The 15813-nt window shown below is 32.0% G+C and overlaps 2 protein-coding genes across 2 annotated transcripts; both read left to right on the forward strand.

Annotated features, from left to right (window-relative positions):
• The first annotated feature begins 4321 nt into the window (after positions 1 to 4321).
• On the forward strand, positions 4322 to 5837 carry LOC141682941 (photosynthetic NDH subunit of lumenal location 3, chloroplastic-like). Its single transcript, XM_074487629.1, has 3 exons — positions 4322 to 4460; positions 4610 to 4865; positions 5486 to 5837. The coding sequence occupies exons 2-3, from the start codon at positions 4635 to 4637 to the stop codon at positions 5627 to 5629; spliced, it is 375 nt and encodes a 124-aa protein (XP_074343730.1). The 5' UTR covers positions 4322 to 4460; positions 4610 to 4634; the 3' UTR covers positions 5630 to 5837.
• A 2447-nt stretch (positions 5838 to 8284) lies between these two features.
• LOC141683836 (peroxisome biogenesis protein 22-like) lies at positions 8285 to 14698 on the forward strand. The gene is made up of 8 exons (XM_074488601.1): positions 8285 to 8485; positions 8961 to 9149; positions 9248 to 9295; positions 10600 to 10656; positions 10753 to 10854; positions 11467 to 11532; positions 13853 to 13954; positions 14058 to 14698. Exons 1-8 carry the CDS (start codon positions 8369 to 8371, stop codon positions 14169 to 14171), a joined length of 795 nt encoding a protein of 264 aa, XP_074344702.1. The 5' UTR covers positions 8285 to 8368; the 3' UTR covers positions 14172 to 14698.
• The last annotated feature ends 1115 nt before the right edge of the window (positions 14699 to 15813 follow it).

Raw genomic sequence — 15813 nt, forward strand, 5'->3', positions numbered from 1 at the left:
TTGAGTTGATTTTGATGAGAAGCTTGATTCTTCAGAATTTCATCAATTTGAGTTTGTTGCTTCTCCTGAGTTTTCTCAATGTAGGCAATTTTGTCAAAGGTTGGCTTGAAAAATCTGTTCTTTTCAAGTTTCACATTCATATCTTGCTGGATCAAGGTTTCTTGAATTTTATTCACCTTGGCATGAGTTATTGAGTGTTGACCCTGAAGGTGCCTAGTACTCAATGCAGTAACTCTCAGTTGTGCCTTGAAATCATCATTTAACAACATTTCATCAGCTTTTGCCAGATGCTCAGCAAGAATCTTTTCAGAAGGAAAAAAACTAACAATGTTCCATTCCTTAGTCCACTCCTTTCCTCTAGGAGTTTCACTCAAAGGTACTGGTGTTTCCCCTGTAACAAACTTCTTGACTAAATCAGCTTTATTAACTGTTTGTTGAGGTGCATGTCCTGATGGACCAGCTGCATCAGAATTTAAATTAGCAGCAGCTTCACCAGTAGTTTCTTCATTGGCAGCATCAGAACTTGTAGATCCTGCAGTATCAGCATCTTCTGATAAAATAGCAGTATGAGAGGCTATAAATTAATAATATTACCTATAATCTTTATCAGTTTTTTGAGATTATTAGATTATCGAGATTATATATACACATTATTGTATCGAAACCAAAAATTTGTATTCAAAATATTTATTCATAGTGGGTTATTATTTTATTAATTACTAGTTAATGGAGTTTTTATTGTAGTGCTTTATTCTAAGAGCAAGTCCAATCGTTCCCTTATATGAGCTCTTAAGTTCAATTATAAGAATTTTGACAAAAAATGAAATTTCAACAGTGTCTTGGTACTTCCTTAAATTACTAAGACATGAACATCATTCTTTATATGTAAGGAACTTCTAGTGCTCCCTTATAACATTTTTTGCAATAAAAAAATCATTTCTCTCTCTTCTTTTTACCTTTCTGTCTCTTTTTGTCCATATCTTTTCAAATTTATTAATATAATAATAATAAGGAAGGAAGATAAAAATCATTGTTGGAGTTGAAATTCAAAATCATGTCTTAAATTATTAAGAGTTAATATTTTATAATATTTATAAGGAACCAACTAGAACACTGTTGGACTTGCTCTAACGTGATACCATTAGTTGGATCTTCAACTAGAGATATTCAAAAAATCTGAAACCCGAAATACGATCCTATCCGTCTGGAAAAAAGTCTGAAAAACCCGATCCGGAAAAAAGCTCGGCCTGGTTTGACCCGGCCCGCAGGCCTTAAATGGGCCTTTTTTTTCTCGAAAATCCGGCCCGAAGTCCGAAAAGCCCGGATAAAAGCCAGGTTCGGTCCGGAAAAAAACCCGACTAAAAAATCGATTCTTTATATCAAATCTGAAAATATACAATATTTTTTATGATTTTTAACTTATATTATAATATTAGAAGCAATTAAGGTATATATGATTATTTATATATTATATTAAAAAATAATTATTTATTTCGGTGTCTAAACTACTCTATTTGATATATCAAGATATTATCTTCTCTGGTATTTAAACTACTCATAATTCGAGTTATAAAATATTAAAATATTTTTTAATATATAAATAAAAAACCCAGATAAATCCCAGTTCGGCCCGATCAGGCCCGACCCGCGGACCTAAAATGAGTCTTATATTTCTTAGGAATCCCGGCCCGGCTCGACCCGATTTTTAAAAAAGCTCGACCCGATCCTTTTTAAAAAAAAATAGATTTTTAAAATCCGGATAAAACCCGAGTCGTGTTTTTTGTGCATCTTTACCTTCAACCAGCAAAAACAACAGCCTAAAAAAAATGTAAAGATACCTCTAATTTCCGTACTATACTGTTTCTAGATTTACATATATATATATTTTTTGTTATTAATATTTTGATTACAATTTTTTCTGAAATGATCATACCCCTTAAAATATGTAAATCTGAGAGATGTGTTTAAATAAAATAATTCCATATATTTTAATTGGAATAATTTTGTTAGATTACTAACTTTTATTTCAAATTTTTATGTTAAATTAAAATGAAAATTTCTAAAAAAATTTATTTGATACAAGTATTAGATTAAAATTTATATCTAGAGATTTAATTGTTGTCTCGTCATCTAAATAATAAAAAATGAAGTTGTAAATTTAATTTTTACGTGCAGATTACAATTAAAACCCGAAAAAAGAAAAAGAATCATAGAAATTTCAATTTGAAAGGTTCCTAAATTGTAACCGACCTAAGTTACATAATTGATATTGAAATAGACTTGCGCAGAAAATTTAATACCGAATTGGAATCGAATTTGATAACGTGAACATTTGTACAAACTTTATTTAAGTTGGAGCCTATAAATAGTTGCAAACATGCATCATTACCTCTTTACTCTGTGATCAAATTACAGAAAAAAAGAGATTGACAGCGATCCTGCAGAAGTTCACATCGTTATAATTACTTCTCTCTTCGATCTTCTATTACAGATTTTCAAAAATCAGAATTATTTAATTGAGGTAAGGATATTCCATTTATCAGCTTCTTTTTAAAAAACTATATGTTTTATTGGTTATTTGTCAAAAGTTTATCAAATTAATCAAATACTATCGCGTAATCTATGAACAATTTATAGACTGAGATTTAAAAAATCTACCTATTTGTCAGCAATTTATTACTCCCCTCCGTTGAGTACACTTTCTTGGCTTCTTGTTACGAATATAAAATATAGATGTGATATCTATCCCTCTGGTTACTTAAAATAGAGAATATAGTAGATACTAGAATAATGTTATTCGATTATTTTTTTATTTACTATTATAATATGCTGCTATTTTTTTCTATATATGTACCATTTATTTTTATTCATTTTCTAATCTTCTTATTACTCTTTACCCTTGTTTTTAGGTGTACAAACGGACCTTGCCAGTAAAACAACACTCTTCAGGTGACTCTTTTCTGCTGCTTCTTGTTCATGTCTTTATACCTAGATATTTGTGATACCTATATATATATATGTATGGATGCATATGCTATTATGTTTGTTTTATCATACGTGCTTACATTCATTTGTGTTCATCATATATGTGGAAGTAATTTAATGATTACATGGTTGGCTTATTAGTGATTAAATGTGTGTTCTTTCTTATCTTGTTCAATGTTTATTAAAGTCCTTATGTACTTACCAACTTTAATCATTCTCTTTATTTTCCTAAGTAAATCCATATTTTTCAACATTTTGGTGATTAAATTTTTTTTGGTTCCTATGAATTGTTCCACTGGACAAAGTTAATGTAGGTTATACTTTTTAGAGTAAATTTCATTTTGCATCCCTTTGGTTTCAGCATAATTCGGATTGGATCAAGAACTTTAGTTATATACAATATGCATCGCTTAGATTTTAATACCCTTATAATGACCACCCTTCGCCGATTTTTGTTAATTTTGACCGTTAAATAACGGTTGACTAGGGGTAAAATAGAGATATTAAGTATAAAATATTTAAAAAATATGTTAAAAAATTGAAAAAACTACAAAATAATATGTAAAATATATATTAATTTTTTTATAGTGCGAGTATCTATATAAAAATTCTATAATGTGCGTAATAATTATAAATATATCAAAAAATATTAAATATATCAAAAAATATTATTTAACTTGAATATTTTAAAGATGAAATCATTAAATAAAAAAAATAAAAAAAATATTATTATTATTTTTTTAAAAGGCTTAAATCGATTTAACACCTGATTCAGTTTATTTTTTTAAATCATTATATTTTTTACTATTTTTTTAATATTTTAAATTTATTAATGCTTTATTTAAATAATTTATATGTGTTATCCGTAACTGTCAAAATGACATAAAATTGGTTAAGAGGTGGTTATTGTAAGAGTATAGAAACTAAGGAAAGCATATTGGATATAATTAAAGTTTTTAACCAAATTTGCATTAAGCTGGGATGCAAAATGAATATAACTCTACTTTTTAATGAATACGTTATGTAACAAATGATCACTTGATTCCAGATGCAACGCAACTAGTTGAATTGTATTTGTAATGCAACAGTGTGTGTACTATACTTTACATGGTCCTGATCAAATGAAATTAGATTGCTATTCCATTTCTGTGATTTACCAAAAGTTCAAGAAATTGCTATTCTTTTTTAGTTGTTGGACACTCAATAGTATTTTGTTGGGGTATAGAACTACATAAATGAATAAATACAAAATGTCGTCATTTCCTTTGGTTTTTCTATAGTTCAAGTTTATATTTTGCCAATTCGAAATAAGAAATAACCTAGAAAGGCGGTATCTGTCTTTACCTCGGGTAGGCCTTATCCCCAAAAGAAATTTAATTAATATCGTTTGAACTGTTGGCCCACATACCATATAATAGATCGCGATATCTTCTATCTTGCCCAAGAACTTGTGAATTTTACAAGCTCAAGATTTGGTACCATAGACGCTCATTCATGTTTTCTTGTTTTCTGATTATTTATAAAACAGAACAATCTACTTGTGTACTATTTGTGATTGCATCATTTGTTTTGACTGTTATATAATTTTGTGTCCTTTTGTTTACAATCTTATATAACATTTCAGTTTAATATACAAAGATAAGACACCTATGGAGTTTAAGGGCAGTGCTAATAGGATTAGGAGCTGTGCATGCGAGTTAATGTCTATTGGTGATGACCTAATGGACGATAATGAGTCCTGGGATTTCGTCGGGAGAGATCTTCAGCTAAAAGCAACATTCTTGTATTGCGACTTTGACAAAGTGATATCTGGTGCTCCTGAGGATCATAAAAGATCTCTCACCGAACTTGCAAATAGATTATTTTGCTCAATTGAAGAGGTAATTTTTTAATTTGTTTCTCTCATTTTTTAATTACTTGAAGTAGGAAAGCCATTTTATTAATTCATTGCTTTAGTTGATGTTTTAAGTATATAAATCGTGACTCGTGTTTATCAAGTCTATAACATCGCTGTTCAGTGGTACTAAATTTGTTGGACTCCACAATCAATTTTATCGTTGAACTTTATATCCGGTCACTTCAGTATGTAGACTATTTTATTCCAATATTCAATTGTATTAATTGTTCCCGTCGGCTTGAATAATATCAATCTCTTTCTTTTCCCCTTTTTGTTGTTCTTAAATCATGTACAAATTGCAACATTGCAAATTCAAAGGACCTGGGTAAAACACATTGATAAGTTGTTTACATGTTTTTCTTACTCTGAAGTCATAAGAAAAGTTATTACGATTTATTTTCCAAGTTGCACAGTCCTAGTTAAGTTATTGATAGAAATAGAACAACATTTGCTTTTGTTCATCTATACATTCTTTTCTTGGTAATAAATATTTACATATTTAAGTAAATGAAGATTGATATATTAGTTGTTAGATATTATCATTATTTTGTCGATTACCATGGTGCTTAGGCAATGTAATTAATAGTTTTTGTTATAATATAGTTGGATTTAGCGGTGAAGGTTCAGAGTATCCAGCAAGCACAGAATCGATTCAGTGACCTTGCTCTTGTTTTGGAAGAAGTGGTTGAGTCTGATCTCATGCCTCCTCCACTCATGCCTCCAAGTGATTCGACGGATGATGATTAAAGATGTTGGTGCTTTGTATATGAATATACTTAGCTATCTAATTAACCGATGATGGTTGATTATGTAATGGTCTGTACTATGCATCATAGCCATTTATGCTGGCGTTTTATTCCTATGGTTTCAGTTATATTGATCCAAGTAATGTTTAGTTGGTGGTATTAAAAAGAAACTTTTTTTGCTAAAAATGTTAAATATAGAGAGACCAACATTGTGGTCGTCAAACCAATGTAGTATTTTGAGAGTGATGGTATGTTGTATTTTGTTATGCAAGAACATCTCCAACCACTCTAAAATTGTATTTTTACATTAACGTAGTGTAACATTTATCTCCAATCCAATTCCAAATTTTAATGATATTGCACTAAATATTACACCAAGTTTGGTGTTACAATTAGAGTTTTTGTTTATTACAACATTATCCTTATACTTCTTATATATAAAATAAAATTTATTTCATTTGCCGATCAATTTTATTATTTTTGTACTTTTGACAATAAAATAATATATATAGTACAATTATAATATAAAATTTAATAAATCACATCATAATAATGTAATATATATAGAGATGCACAAAAAGTCCGGGCCCGAAAATCTGACCCGGCCCGATCCGGTCAAAACCCGGTCAAGCCCGGCCCGGGCTTTGGGCCTCGACGGGCCCTATATTTTTAGGCAAAGCCCGGCCCGGCCCGGTTAAAAGCCCGGGCTTCGGCCCGGCCCGGCCCGATTAAAACCCCGAAAAAGCCCGGTTATAATCTGATTATTCTAATATATTTTCTTATATATTTATAAATTCACATTTACTATACATATAAATAATATTTTAAACACATATATATTTACATATTTGTGATTAATAATATTATTTATATACTTCGTTGCATAAATAATGAAAGAAATATAATAAGTACACTATATATATTTAGATATCATTGTCACGAATATTTGGATATCATTGTTATCGTAACAATGATATCATTGTTATCATAACAATGATAAAATATATCATATAAACATGTTTATTTTTTGCCGAACTTAAATGTTTTCAACGAAGTAATGTTTTCCTAAAATATTCCATGTAAACTAATATATTTTTATGATGATCTAGTTGCTAACACATGTATTCTTCAGAATCTCTAATAATACTAGATCCGTTTTAAATTAGAAAAAAGTCCGGTCCGATCCGATCCGGCCCGAAAAAAGCCCGATTAGGCCCGCCTCGAGGGCCCAAACGGGCTTTGAAATTTCCGAAAAGCCTGGCCCGACCCGGCCCGGTCAAAGTCAAAGCCCGAAAAGCCCGGCCCGGTCAAAGTCCAGGCCTTTTAAGGCCCGGCCCGGTGGGCCTTTTGTGCATCTCTAAATACATAGGAGATGCTCTAGTGTATTATTTAGATATTTTAAGTGGGAGCTGTGCTTTGCCTCCCCAGGGAATAGTGTAGTGTATACAAAGGCCTAAAGTCCAAAGGACCTGGAAATTTGGATTACCAGAAGTTCTATAATTTTTGCAAACCATATTATAAAATACAGACCATGGCCGGGCTTCAGCCGGACTTTAATAGAATCAGGCCAGGCCAGGCTAGATTTTCGAACTCAGGTTTTGTATGCATCTCAGGGTCTGTGCGATACAATGGATTGTACGACTGCAAGCTGTAACACTTTGCAAAGTACCCAAGACCGTACAGGAGAGTCACCATTTGAGCAAAAGCACTTTTAAAATTTTACACTTTAAAGTTACCCTCTCCCCCGACCAATTCTTTATATTTGATTTGGGCATGGAGGCCAAAAAAATATGTATAAAGTAATGAAAAAGAGAAAAAAAAGTGAGTGAAGTGATGAGACCCATTGATTTTTAATATATAAAAGAGATATAGTGGAGTAAAAGTAGTGTTAAAAGGGAGAAAAAGTGGGAAAGTGGTGAAACTATTAATTATTTTTGATAAGTTTTGAAATATAAAGAATTAGATGGAATATAAAAAAAAAGTGTAAAAAAATAGTTGAGACAGAAGGAGTATTGTTTAAATCCTAAATTTTTACACTTCAATGTTTTTGTTTATTTAACTTCAAAGTTATATGGCATTTAAATCCCTATAAATAGCTCAAGTATAATTTATCCTCCTTTGTGTTATACTAGTTCCATCCCCTCATTTTTCTATAATATTTTCAAATGATATGGCAACTATAAAATATATTTTCGTAATTTATTTTTAAAATTTTCTTTTTTTGTCTAAAAGTTTAAACGTTATATTTTTATTTAGAAAAAATAAATATCAAAAAAATATTATACAGCTACATTGAATAAGAGTATTAAAGTGGGTGCCGAACCTTCTTCCTCCAATGTAAAAAATTGAGAGGACAGAGGGGGTATTAGATAAAAAATAATCCTTGTGATTGAAATGTACAAATAAAAAAATTAATTAATAAATTTAGATTGTATTAAAAAATAAAGTGTACTAATTTATTTTATTAATCTAACAATGTATCAGATATTTATATATTTACTTGAGAAAATTTCAATCTATTTAGCAGTACATTTGATATTCATTTAGATGAGAATTGGACTAATTAGCAAACAAAAGAAAAGTCAGAGAAAAAACAAACGATTATTCATTTAATTGAAAAATACAATTTAAAAATAAAATTTCAATTAGTCCCCTCATGTAACAAAATCAATACCTGTCCTATCTATCTACTTATCAAATCCACCCATACAAATTCTGTATCTACACACATATGTGAAAAATGGGAAGTGATTCAGTTTCTCTACTAACCCCGCAATTTAATACCCACTTGAAGATTCTTGTCAAGAGCTTCAATCGTAAATTCTCTCGCTTCATTTCTATTCTTGCAGCTCACAAGGTGCTTTCTTTCAACTTATAGAGTTTAATTTTGTTAAATCCATTTATGGGTCTGGTGTATATTACTCATATTTTGCTAAAGTTTCAATCTTTTTTGAAATTTGACATTTGGGAAAAGCATGATCAAATAATTTAATTAAATAAACTTATCAAGATGAAGTTAAATTTGCTTAAATTACAATTTTAAAGTTTTTAATTTTTTAATTTTTGAGCAATGCTAGATGTCTCAGAATGACTCACAGAATGTGTTTCGAATGTTAGTTTGCTGTTTCCATATGCAAATGGATGACCTTTCCACATCTTGTACCAATCAAATTTTGCTACCTTAGGGGTTTTGGTACCCGTTTTGAGAACTGTAGCATTTTTTTTTTATTTTTTACATATTTCGAATGATTACATTGCTATAAAACTAGTAAGACTTATGAGAGCAACAAGTTGCACGACGAATATGTGCACTTATATGATCTCGAATGTAGACTTCTGGATCACTTGGAGCATTGGTTGGTTTCATCATTGCCTTTCTGTTTGCTCGGAAGTTTTTAAGATCACCTATAAGATTATGGAAACGGCAGAAACATATTAATTCTGAATCTACCGGTGAAGCTACTCTTACGTTGGATGACAAGGAAATTAAATCTGGTGATGGCTTATATACTACAGAAAAGGTAGATGACCTCTTTCTACTCTTTATCATCTTATCACTAAAATGCTTTAAGTGTAAGGTGGAATATAAATATGTATATCTTTGTTGTCTATTTTGTAGGTGCCACTAGCGCAATTGGTTAGGAAGAAGTTATGTGGTGGCAGGAAGGTAATATATCAATTCCCAATTCTGCAGACAAGATATAGTGAGGAAACCTTTAATATTATATGTTTTTTGACATTTAAAAAAAAATACTAATTAAGCTCCTATGATCCATGCTTTAAGATTTTTGAGAACTGTACATTAAGGGGTCATTTGTTAACCCCTGTACCATACCAAAAGTATTGAACAAGGCCTGAATCACCTGTTAAGATTGTTTGATATAAAATTTTGTTAGCTGGACGAGTCAAGAATTTAACTGGACGACTCCTTCAAAAATGGACGGTTCATGTAACCTCCAAGTTTTCTCAAGTGATATCAAGGCAGTAGACCATAATGCAAAAGTATAATATATTTATATATAATACATAAGTGATTTCTTAAAAAAAGTATAAAATTAAAATTCCATGCCATATATTAATTTTATTTAACATTTAACTTATATTTTTAGTTTTTAAATATGTTTATATTCAAGTAATTATCTGGATTTTAATATGAATACATTTGTCTTAAATTTGTTTAATAATTTTAAATTAAACTTCCAATTATATATTTTTTATGTTAAGACTGAAAAATATTGTTTACTCTTTAAATGGATAACATTTATTCAAAATATATGTGTGTTTTCTATTATTAAATTTTCAAAATATGTGTAAATTGTTATTTGATTATTAGGATTAAAATACATATTAATTTTTACATATATGTAAATCAACAAATATTAGCGTTCAGAAATTTTCATATTTATTTACCAAATAGGATTAATAGTCCAGCATTCAGATTATCAATCGTTCAGAATTTTAATCGTCCAGAAAAAATGATTCAGATTTAACAAATGACCCCTAAATTTAGATATTAATAATTTGATCCTGTTCATTTATGAAGTCAAGCAATGTTAATTTACTTATGTAATCAGAATAGATATCAGAAAAGGGTTATAGTATAACAAAAGTATAAGGAAAAACAGTAGTGAAATGTTTTGCTCTAAATGAAGTGCTTAAAAGTTCTCAATTTAGACATTATGGAAAAGAAATTTAAAGGATAAAAGACAATTAACAACAAAAAAATAGAGGAGAAGAACCAATTTAGCAAGAAAAGGAAGAGAAATCCCTTTTTCCGGTGCTTAGAGAAAAAGATGATAAATGTAAGTGATCACTGAACTTTAAAGATTTCTAAAGTCAAAAACTGAGCCAACTTTCTTAAAGAATGACAATTATATCCAGTGTGTTGGTTGACTCCTAGCATGTCCTGTTTACTAGTAAAGGACTTGTTTTTTTTATTGCAAATTCTATCCTGTCGGGATTTTTGTGCAGATGACTTGCCAGTTACTTGGTGTTGTTCTTGAGGAAAGTACACCCGAAGAACTTCAGGTGAACTTATTAAGGATCGACAGTTTAATTATAGCCAAGTCTTGGTGTTTAGTTCCATACTGACTACTGATTAAATGTAATTGAAAATTATTCTAGGAGCATGTAACTGTAAGATCATCTGCAGTTGAAGTGCTGCTTGAAATTGGAAAGGTCTGTGATGTTTATTTGATGGAAACCATTCTTGACGATGACAGTGAGGTACGATTTTGGACTTGGCTTCAGTTCTATGTGCAGTACATATGCCTCTTTGTGAACTATCGCATGGTGCTGATTAATAGTTTTTGCTATCTCTCTGTCAACTTTTGGTTATACCCTCAGTGACTAAGTTATTTTTTTTATTCAAATAATTTTTATGTCTATGGTCATCTGTCACTTATAAGTGGACAGACATATGTTAAGGATTATGTCTCATTGGTGTCAGAATGTAGTTATGCTCTAATTCCCAGGAATTAAAAGAGTGTTACTATATCCTTTGCTTCTTAATTTGTAACTTGGCTGATAAAATTTTTGTTATTGATCTGGAGTGACTAATATTATTCATAGACTTTCAGGCATTATTTACTCTTTTGTCAGACCTATTTAAACTTTTGTAATTGAGGATACTATCAGTACCATTCAAAAATCTCTAAGTATTCGCCCATTAATTTTGGAGCCATGAATTATGATTTATTTATAGATCTTTTTCTGAAATGGATAACAGAATTTACATAAATAATAAGCTGTCTGCTCTTAGTTCTTTTCACATATATGCTACTTTTATGCATCCTTCACTATATTTAATGAAGTAGTTGAATGTTGCTACTGTTACAGGAAAATGTACTCTCGGCTTTGGAGAAGTCTGGTCTACTTGGACCTGGAGGTTTAATGAAAGAGAAGGTACCTTCAAATATCACTACCTACATTAACATGAACTAGTATTTGCATCTACATATTATGTCGCACTTGTCCTGAATTGTTTATAACCAATTATATTAAGTAACTAAACCTTTTCATATTATGAATTTTTGATGCAAAAGACACTGAAATATTGCTCATGTGATTACTGTTGATAATAAGCTTGCAACAAAGAAATTGGTCATTGCCTTTTGAAGTATTTCTGAGTGATCTATAATTGTTTATACGTCTAAGAAAATTTTTGTTAGTGTTGCAGAGATTTATATTCACTGGATCGGATTTTACTAATCCAAATATCTGATCCGATTTTATCGAACTACAAAATTGGACGAGAATTGGTGGACCAGCAGAAGCTATATGATAAATTTAGTATGGACTGTATAAAATCAGGCCCATTTACGTCATTAAATCCATTATTTACAAAAGATTAATTGGCGGTGGGAAGAGTTCTATCCATACTTAAACTTACTAAGATTAGGTGACTTGTTCCGAAAGAATAGGGCAGTAGTCTAATCGGACTCTGAATAAGCGGAAGAAACGTACTCATAGAGAACTACATTAGACTTGATTCTCTATAAAAAGGGATACGTAGGCACCTTGAGAGGGATCCAAACACTCTGAGAAATATAGAGAAAAAGGTCTCAAGCGCAGTCTAAATTTCTTACGAACAACCAATCCTTCGTTAAATTCTTTAAGCAGAAGCCCTGTTCTTTGAACCTTTTTGGTGACGAAAATTAGCTTCAACATTTGGCGAGTCAATAGCGAACGCCGAAGTGTTCATCTTGATCCTATCACGACACTCGGTTCAGATTGACGAAGTGGTCTTGATCGAACAGCCACGTTGGAAGAGCTTAAGTTGGGCACCGACTTAAGAGATCACTAGGAGAAAGAAGTTTGGTCATTCCATCCAAGACCAATACGAAGGGAAAGCAGGTCAGCCGGGGTCGTCGAGATATAATTCGAGGAAAGAATTTAGAAGGGGATCTCAACCGAGTGGCTTAAGGAGCTGATCCCGCAAGGAGGATAAGCGTTTGAGGATTGATGCGTTGCATTTGCAACAACAAGAGATAGCCCGTGCAATCGTGGATGAGCATGTAAGGATGGATAATGGACGTAGCACGAATCGTAGGGAGAGACGACATCATAGTGCTCCACTCATAACACCTAACTCTCGTAATCGAAACCCCTCTGGTGGGGGATGACTGTCTCGTGAGAGTCCACCCCATGGAGGTGATGATGATGGAAGTGAGAGAGATAAAGATGGTGAAGACAAAGGAGAGGATTGTGATGATGACCGAGGTGATGACCATGATAGTGACTACCAGGACGGTTATTATGGTTACGGGGATGATTATCAGGAGGATGAGTATGATAGGCGTAAAGACAGATACCGGGCCAGAGATAAGTACAGTTATGAACCGAAAAAGGATCAAGATGATGATTCTAGTGCATTGAGAGAACGCATGGAGAAGATGGAACGAATAATGATGGGTGGGTGGGGGAGTGGGGTTTTACTTGACTGAATCTCCACTATCAAGGGAGATGAGAGAGTATTTACTTCACAAACGACGCACCATACTGAAGATGACCTATTACCATGGAAGAACTGACCCAACTGAGCACGTTACCTGAGCACGTCACTCAGTTTGAAAGACAGATGCAGACAGCAGGGCATAACCGGAGTACAATGTGTCAATTGTTTGAGGTGTATTTGGAGGACAGTGCTTAAGGATGGTAACAGGATCAATCGAAACATATGAACAGTTAAAATATAAATTTTTAAAGCACTTTTATTAACAGGAGAGCTGGACAGGTTACAGTTTCATTGATTAATGTAAGGCAAGATACATATGAGTTATGGGCGTCATACTTGAAGAGATTTAAGCAAGAGTGTGAAAAGATGTCGTCACTCGATGAATCTCACGCTATGGGATTTTTCCTGGTGGACTAGATCCTATTATTTCTTCAACATATTGTTAACGAGGGTTCTCTTTGTGTGCATGATTTCATTAGAATTATGGTTCACAAACAATTTCCATTAGCAAATATTGATGTAAAACTTTTAGGATGAAATCTTGATTTTTATGACTATCTGAATACTAATAGGATCATCATCTCTTACTTGCCTTATATAGGCGGTTACTGAAGTAAATCTCCAGGCTTTCTTATTAGAAATATGAAAATGCTTCCAGAAGCAGCACTAACTTTTGTTAATAAGCAATTTCTTATATTCATAGTGCTACTTCATTGTTTGGAATTGCTAAGTGTAATATTCTTTTGTTTTTCTTTTTATATGTTCCAGGTTCTATTTTGTAGCACTGGAAATGGCAGATCATCTTTTGTTCGACAACTAGAGCCAGATTGGCATATAGATAAAGACCCCGATATTCTTTCTCCGCTCTCCGTAAATTCTTTATCTCAATGCTGTATTAGGATGTATTGAGTTTGTTCCTGCACTTATCTAGAACTCGTTGAATACTAACTCAGATTTTTTCGGTTCACTGCAGAGATTTGTTAAAAATGTGCTACTCGTTGCACCCACAGGATCTAGTTACAGTTCAAGGTCCTCTATTTTCACCTCAACAAGTTTAGAAGCTTACTTCACAAATGAAGGTGTATAGATTACTATGGAACTGATTACATCTAGCTCAAACGTTTTAAAAGGAAACCTGCAACCGTATGATGTTACACAGTTACTTGTTGAGATCAAATCACAAATATGGCCACATTTTCTGCAATGGGGGACCGAGGCAAGTTCATTGTTGTTATCTATATCAGCAAAAAATGTTGGCAACCCTTGCCACCTTAATGACATACTATATCTGAATTTTGTGAAGATTTTGTGTCAACATATTCAGGTATTTTCACCCCTGTAAATATTATAGAAAAAATAAAAAGTGAGCCAGTTCTTGTACTCCGGAGATGTGAAAAATCAAATATTACCCTGGTAGTTCATCCCTTTGATTTTAATTTTGGTTGTATTCCTTTCCTTTACATTCACCACAACGGAGTACAGAGGATATGATGGTTAGGTTGATCCCTGTATTTGTACTTTGTGTCAAGGGACTACATTAGAAATTTATGCATATGGAAAAAAGATAAAAACATAATATATTCTTCAGCATTTGTGGTTACATTTTTTCTTTTACCGTGAGGTGGAAGATCTATGCTATCTGTAGGAATATGTTGGCTTCCTGTGTTGTATGTATTTAAGCATGAACTGATTTAAAAGAAGTTGCATGCAAACAAAGTATTTTTACTTTCTCCTCGCTACATTTTTAGTTACAACAGGACACACTGTGACAATCAGTGTCATGCCATCAGAAGTTTACCATATTTCCAAGTGCCAAATTAGTGTCTTGACCGATTGAAGTTTGATTATGCTTGTGTTTTGTTTCAAGCATTTGTCCTCGACATACATTACACAGTTTTTGGTCGATGTTACTAGAATATGACATTACAAACAAAATTTATTTGAGAATGATTCTTCCCGCGTTTACATAACATACATATTATTCTACACATGCACGCCTGCTTGTTTTATATATGCGATTTTTGTTAAAAGTCATTAGTTAAGGGACAAGAAAAATGATAAATTTGTCATGGAAAGGAATCATAAGCTTCTTATTAATTAATCAAATCCTTTAAGCATCTGATACTCTCCAAAAGTAGGTATATAAATAATACATAGGGTCAAAATGTACAGATTGTTTTGTGGTTAGTATATGTGATCTTGAATCAATTTTGTCAACTTGCATGTATTATGTTAGCTGTTTTTTCACAGCCTCCGGGGTGGGTTGTTAATGACTTGCGCAGTTGCATGGGAAAGGCGAGATTAACATATTTTAAGGGTTGATTTCAGGGCGGCAAAACGACGTTGAATAACTTGTTTTGTTTAATCAAAGATTAGTTAAGAGAGCTTTTGTTGGACGGCCTTTCCATTTTGTTGAATTGTCCAACATTTGTTGTATACACATAATAAACTGTGCACACAACCATTATATGGAGAAGCAGTTAAGTATGATGAGAGGGGGATGGGGTAAGAGGGGTCACCCGACCCTTAAATAAATATCTTTCGATAAATAATATTCCTTCCGTCCCTATTAAATGTTTAAATTTGGATTGAGCACGGAGTTTAAGAAAAATGAAAAAGTAGTTGAAATTTAAAAAAATGAGTAAAGTGACGGGACCGATTAAAATTATATGTATAAAGTGGGTATAGCGGAAAGAAGTAGTGGATGTAGTTATTTTAAAAATTATAAA

The sequence above is a fragment of the Apium graveolens genome, chromosome 9, assembly GCF_009905375.1.
Source record: "Apium graveolens cultivar Ventura chromosome 9, ASM990537v1, whole genome shotgun sequence".
Classification (NCBI taxonomy): Eukaryota; Viridiplantae; Streptophyta; class Magnoliopsida; order Apiales; family Apiaceae; genus Apium; species Apium graveolens.

What these genes read in the sequence shown, in the direction of transcription:
- LOC141683836 (XM_074488601.1), top strand. Translation starts at nt 8,369, where the DNA reads ATGGGAAGTGATTCAGTTTCTCTACTAACCCCGCAATTTAATACCCAC. An exon ending in CTATTCTTGCAGCTCACAAG is followed by an intron (nt 8,486 to 8,960) that starts GTGCTTTCTTTC and finishes TCTCGAATGTAG; the next exon opens with ACTTCTGGATCACTTGGAGC. An exon ending in ATATTCTTTCTCCGCTCTCC is followed by an intron (nt 13,955 to 14,057) that starts GTAAATTCTTTA and finishes GGTTCACTGCAG; the next exon opens with AGATTTGTTAAAAATGTGCT.
- LOC141682941 (XM_074487629.1), top strand. Translation starts at nt 4,635, where the DNA reads ATGGAGTTTAAGGGCAGTGCTAATAGGATTAGGAGCTGTGCATGCGAG. An exon ending in TATTTTGCTCAATTGAAGAG is followed by an intron (nt 4,866 to 5,485) that starts GTAATTTTTTAA and finishes GTTATAATATAG; the next exon opens with TTGGATTTAGCGGTGAAGGT.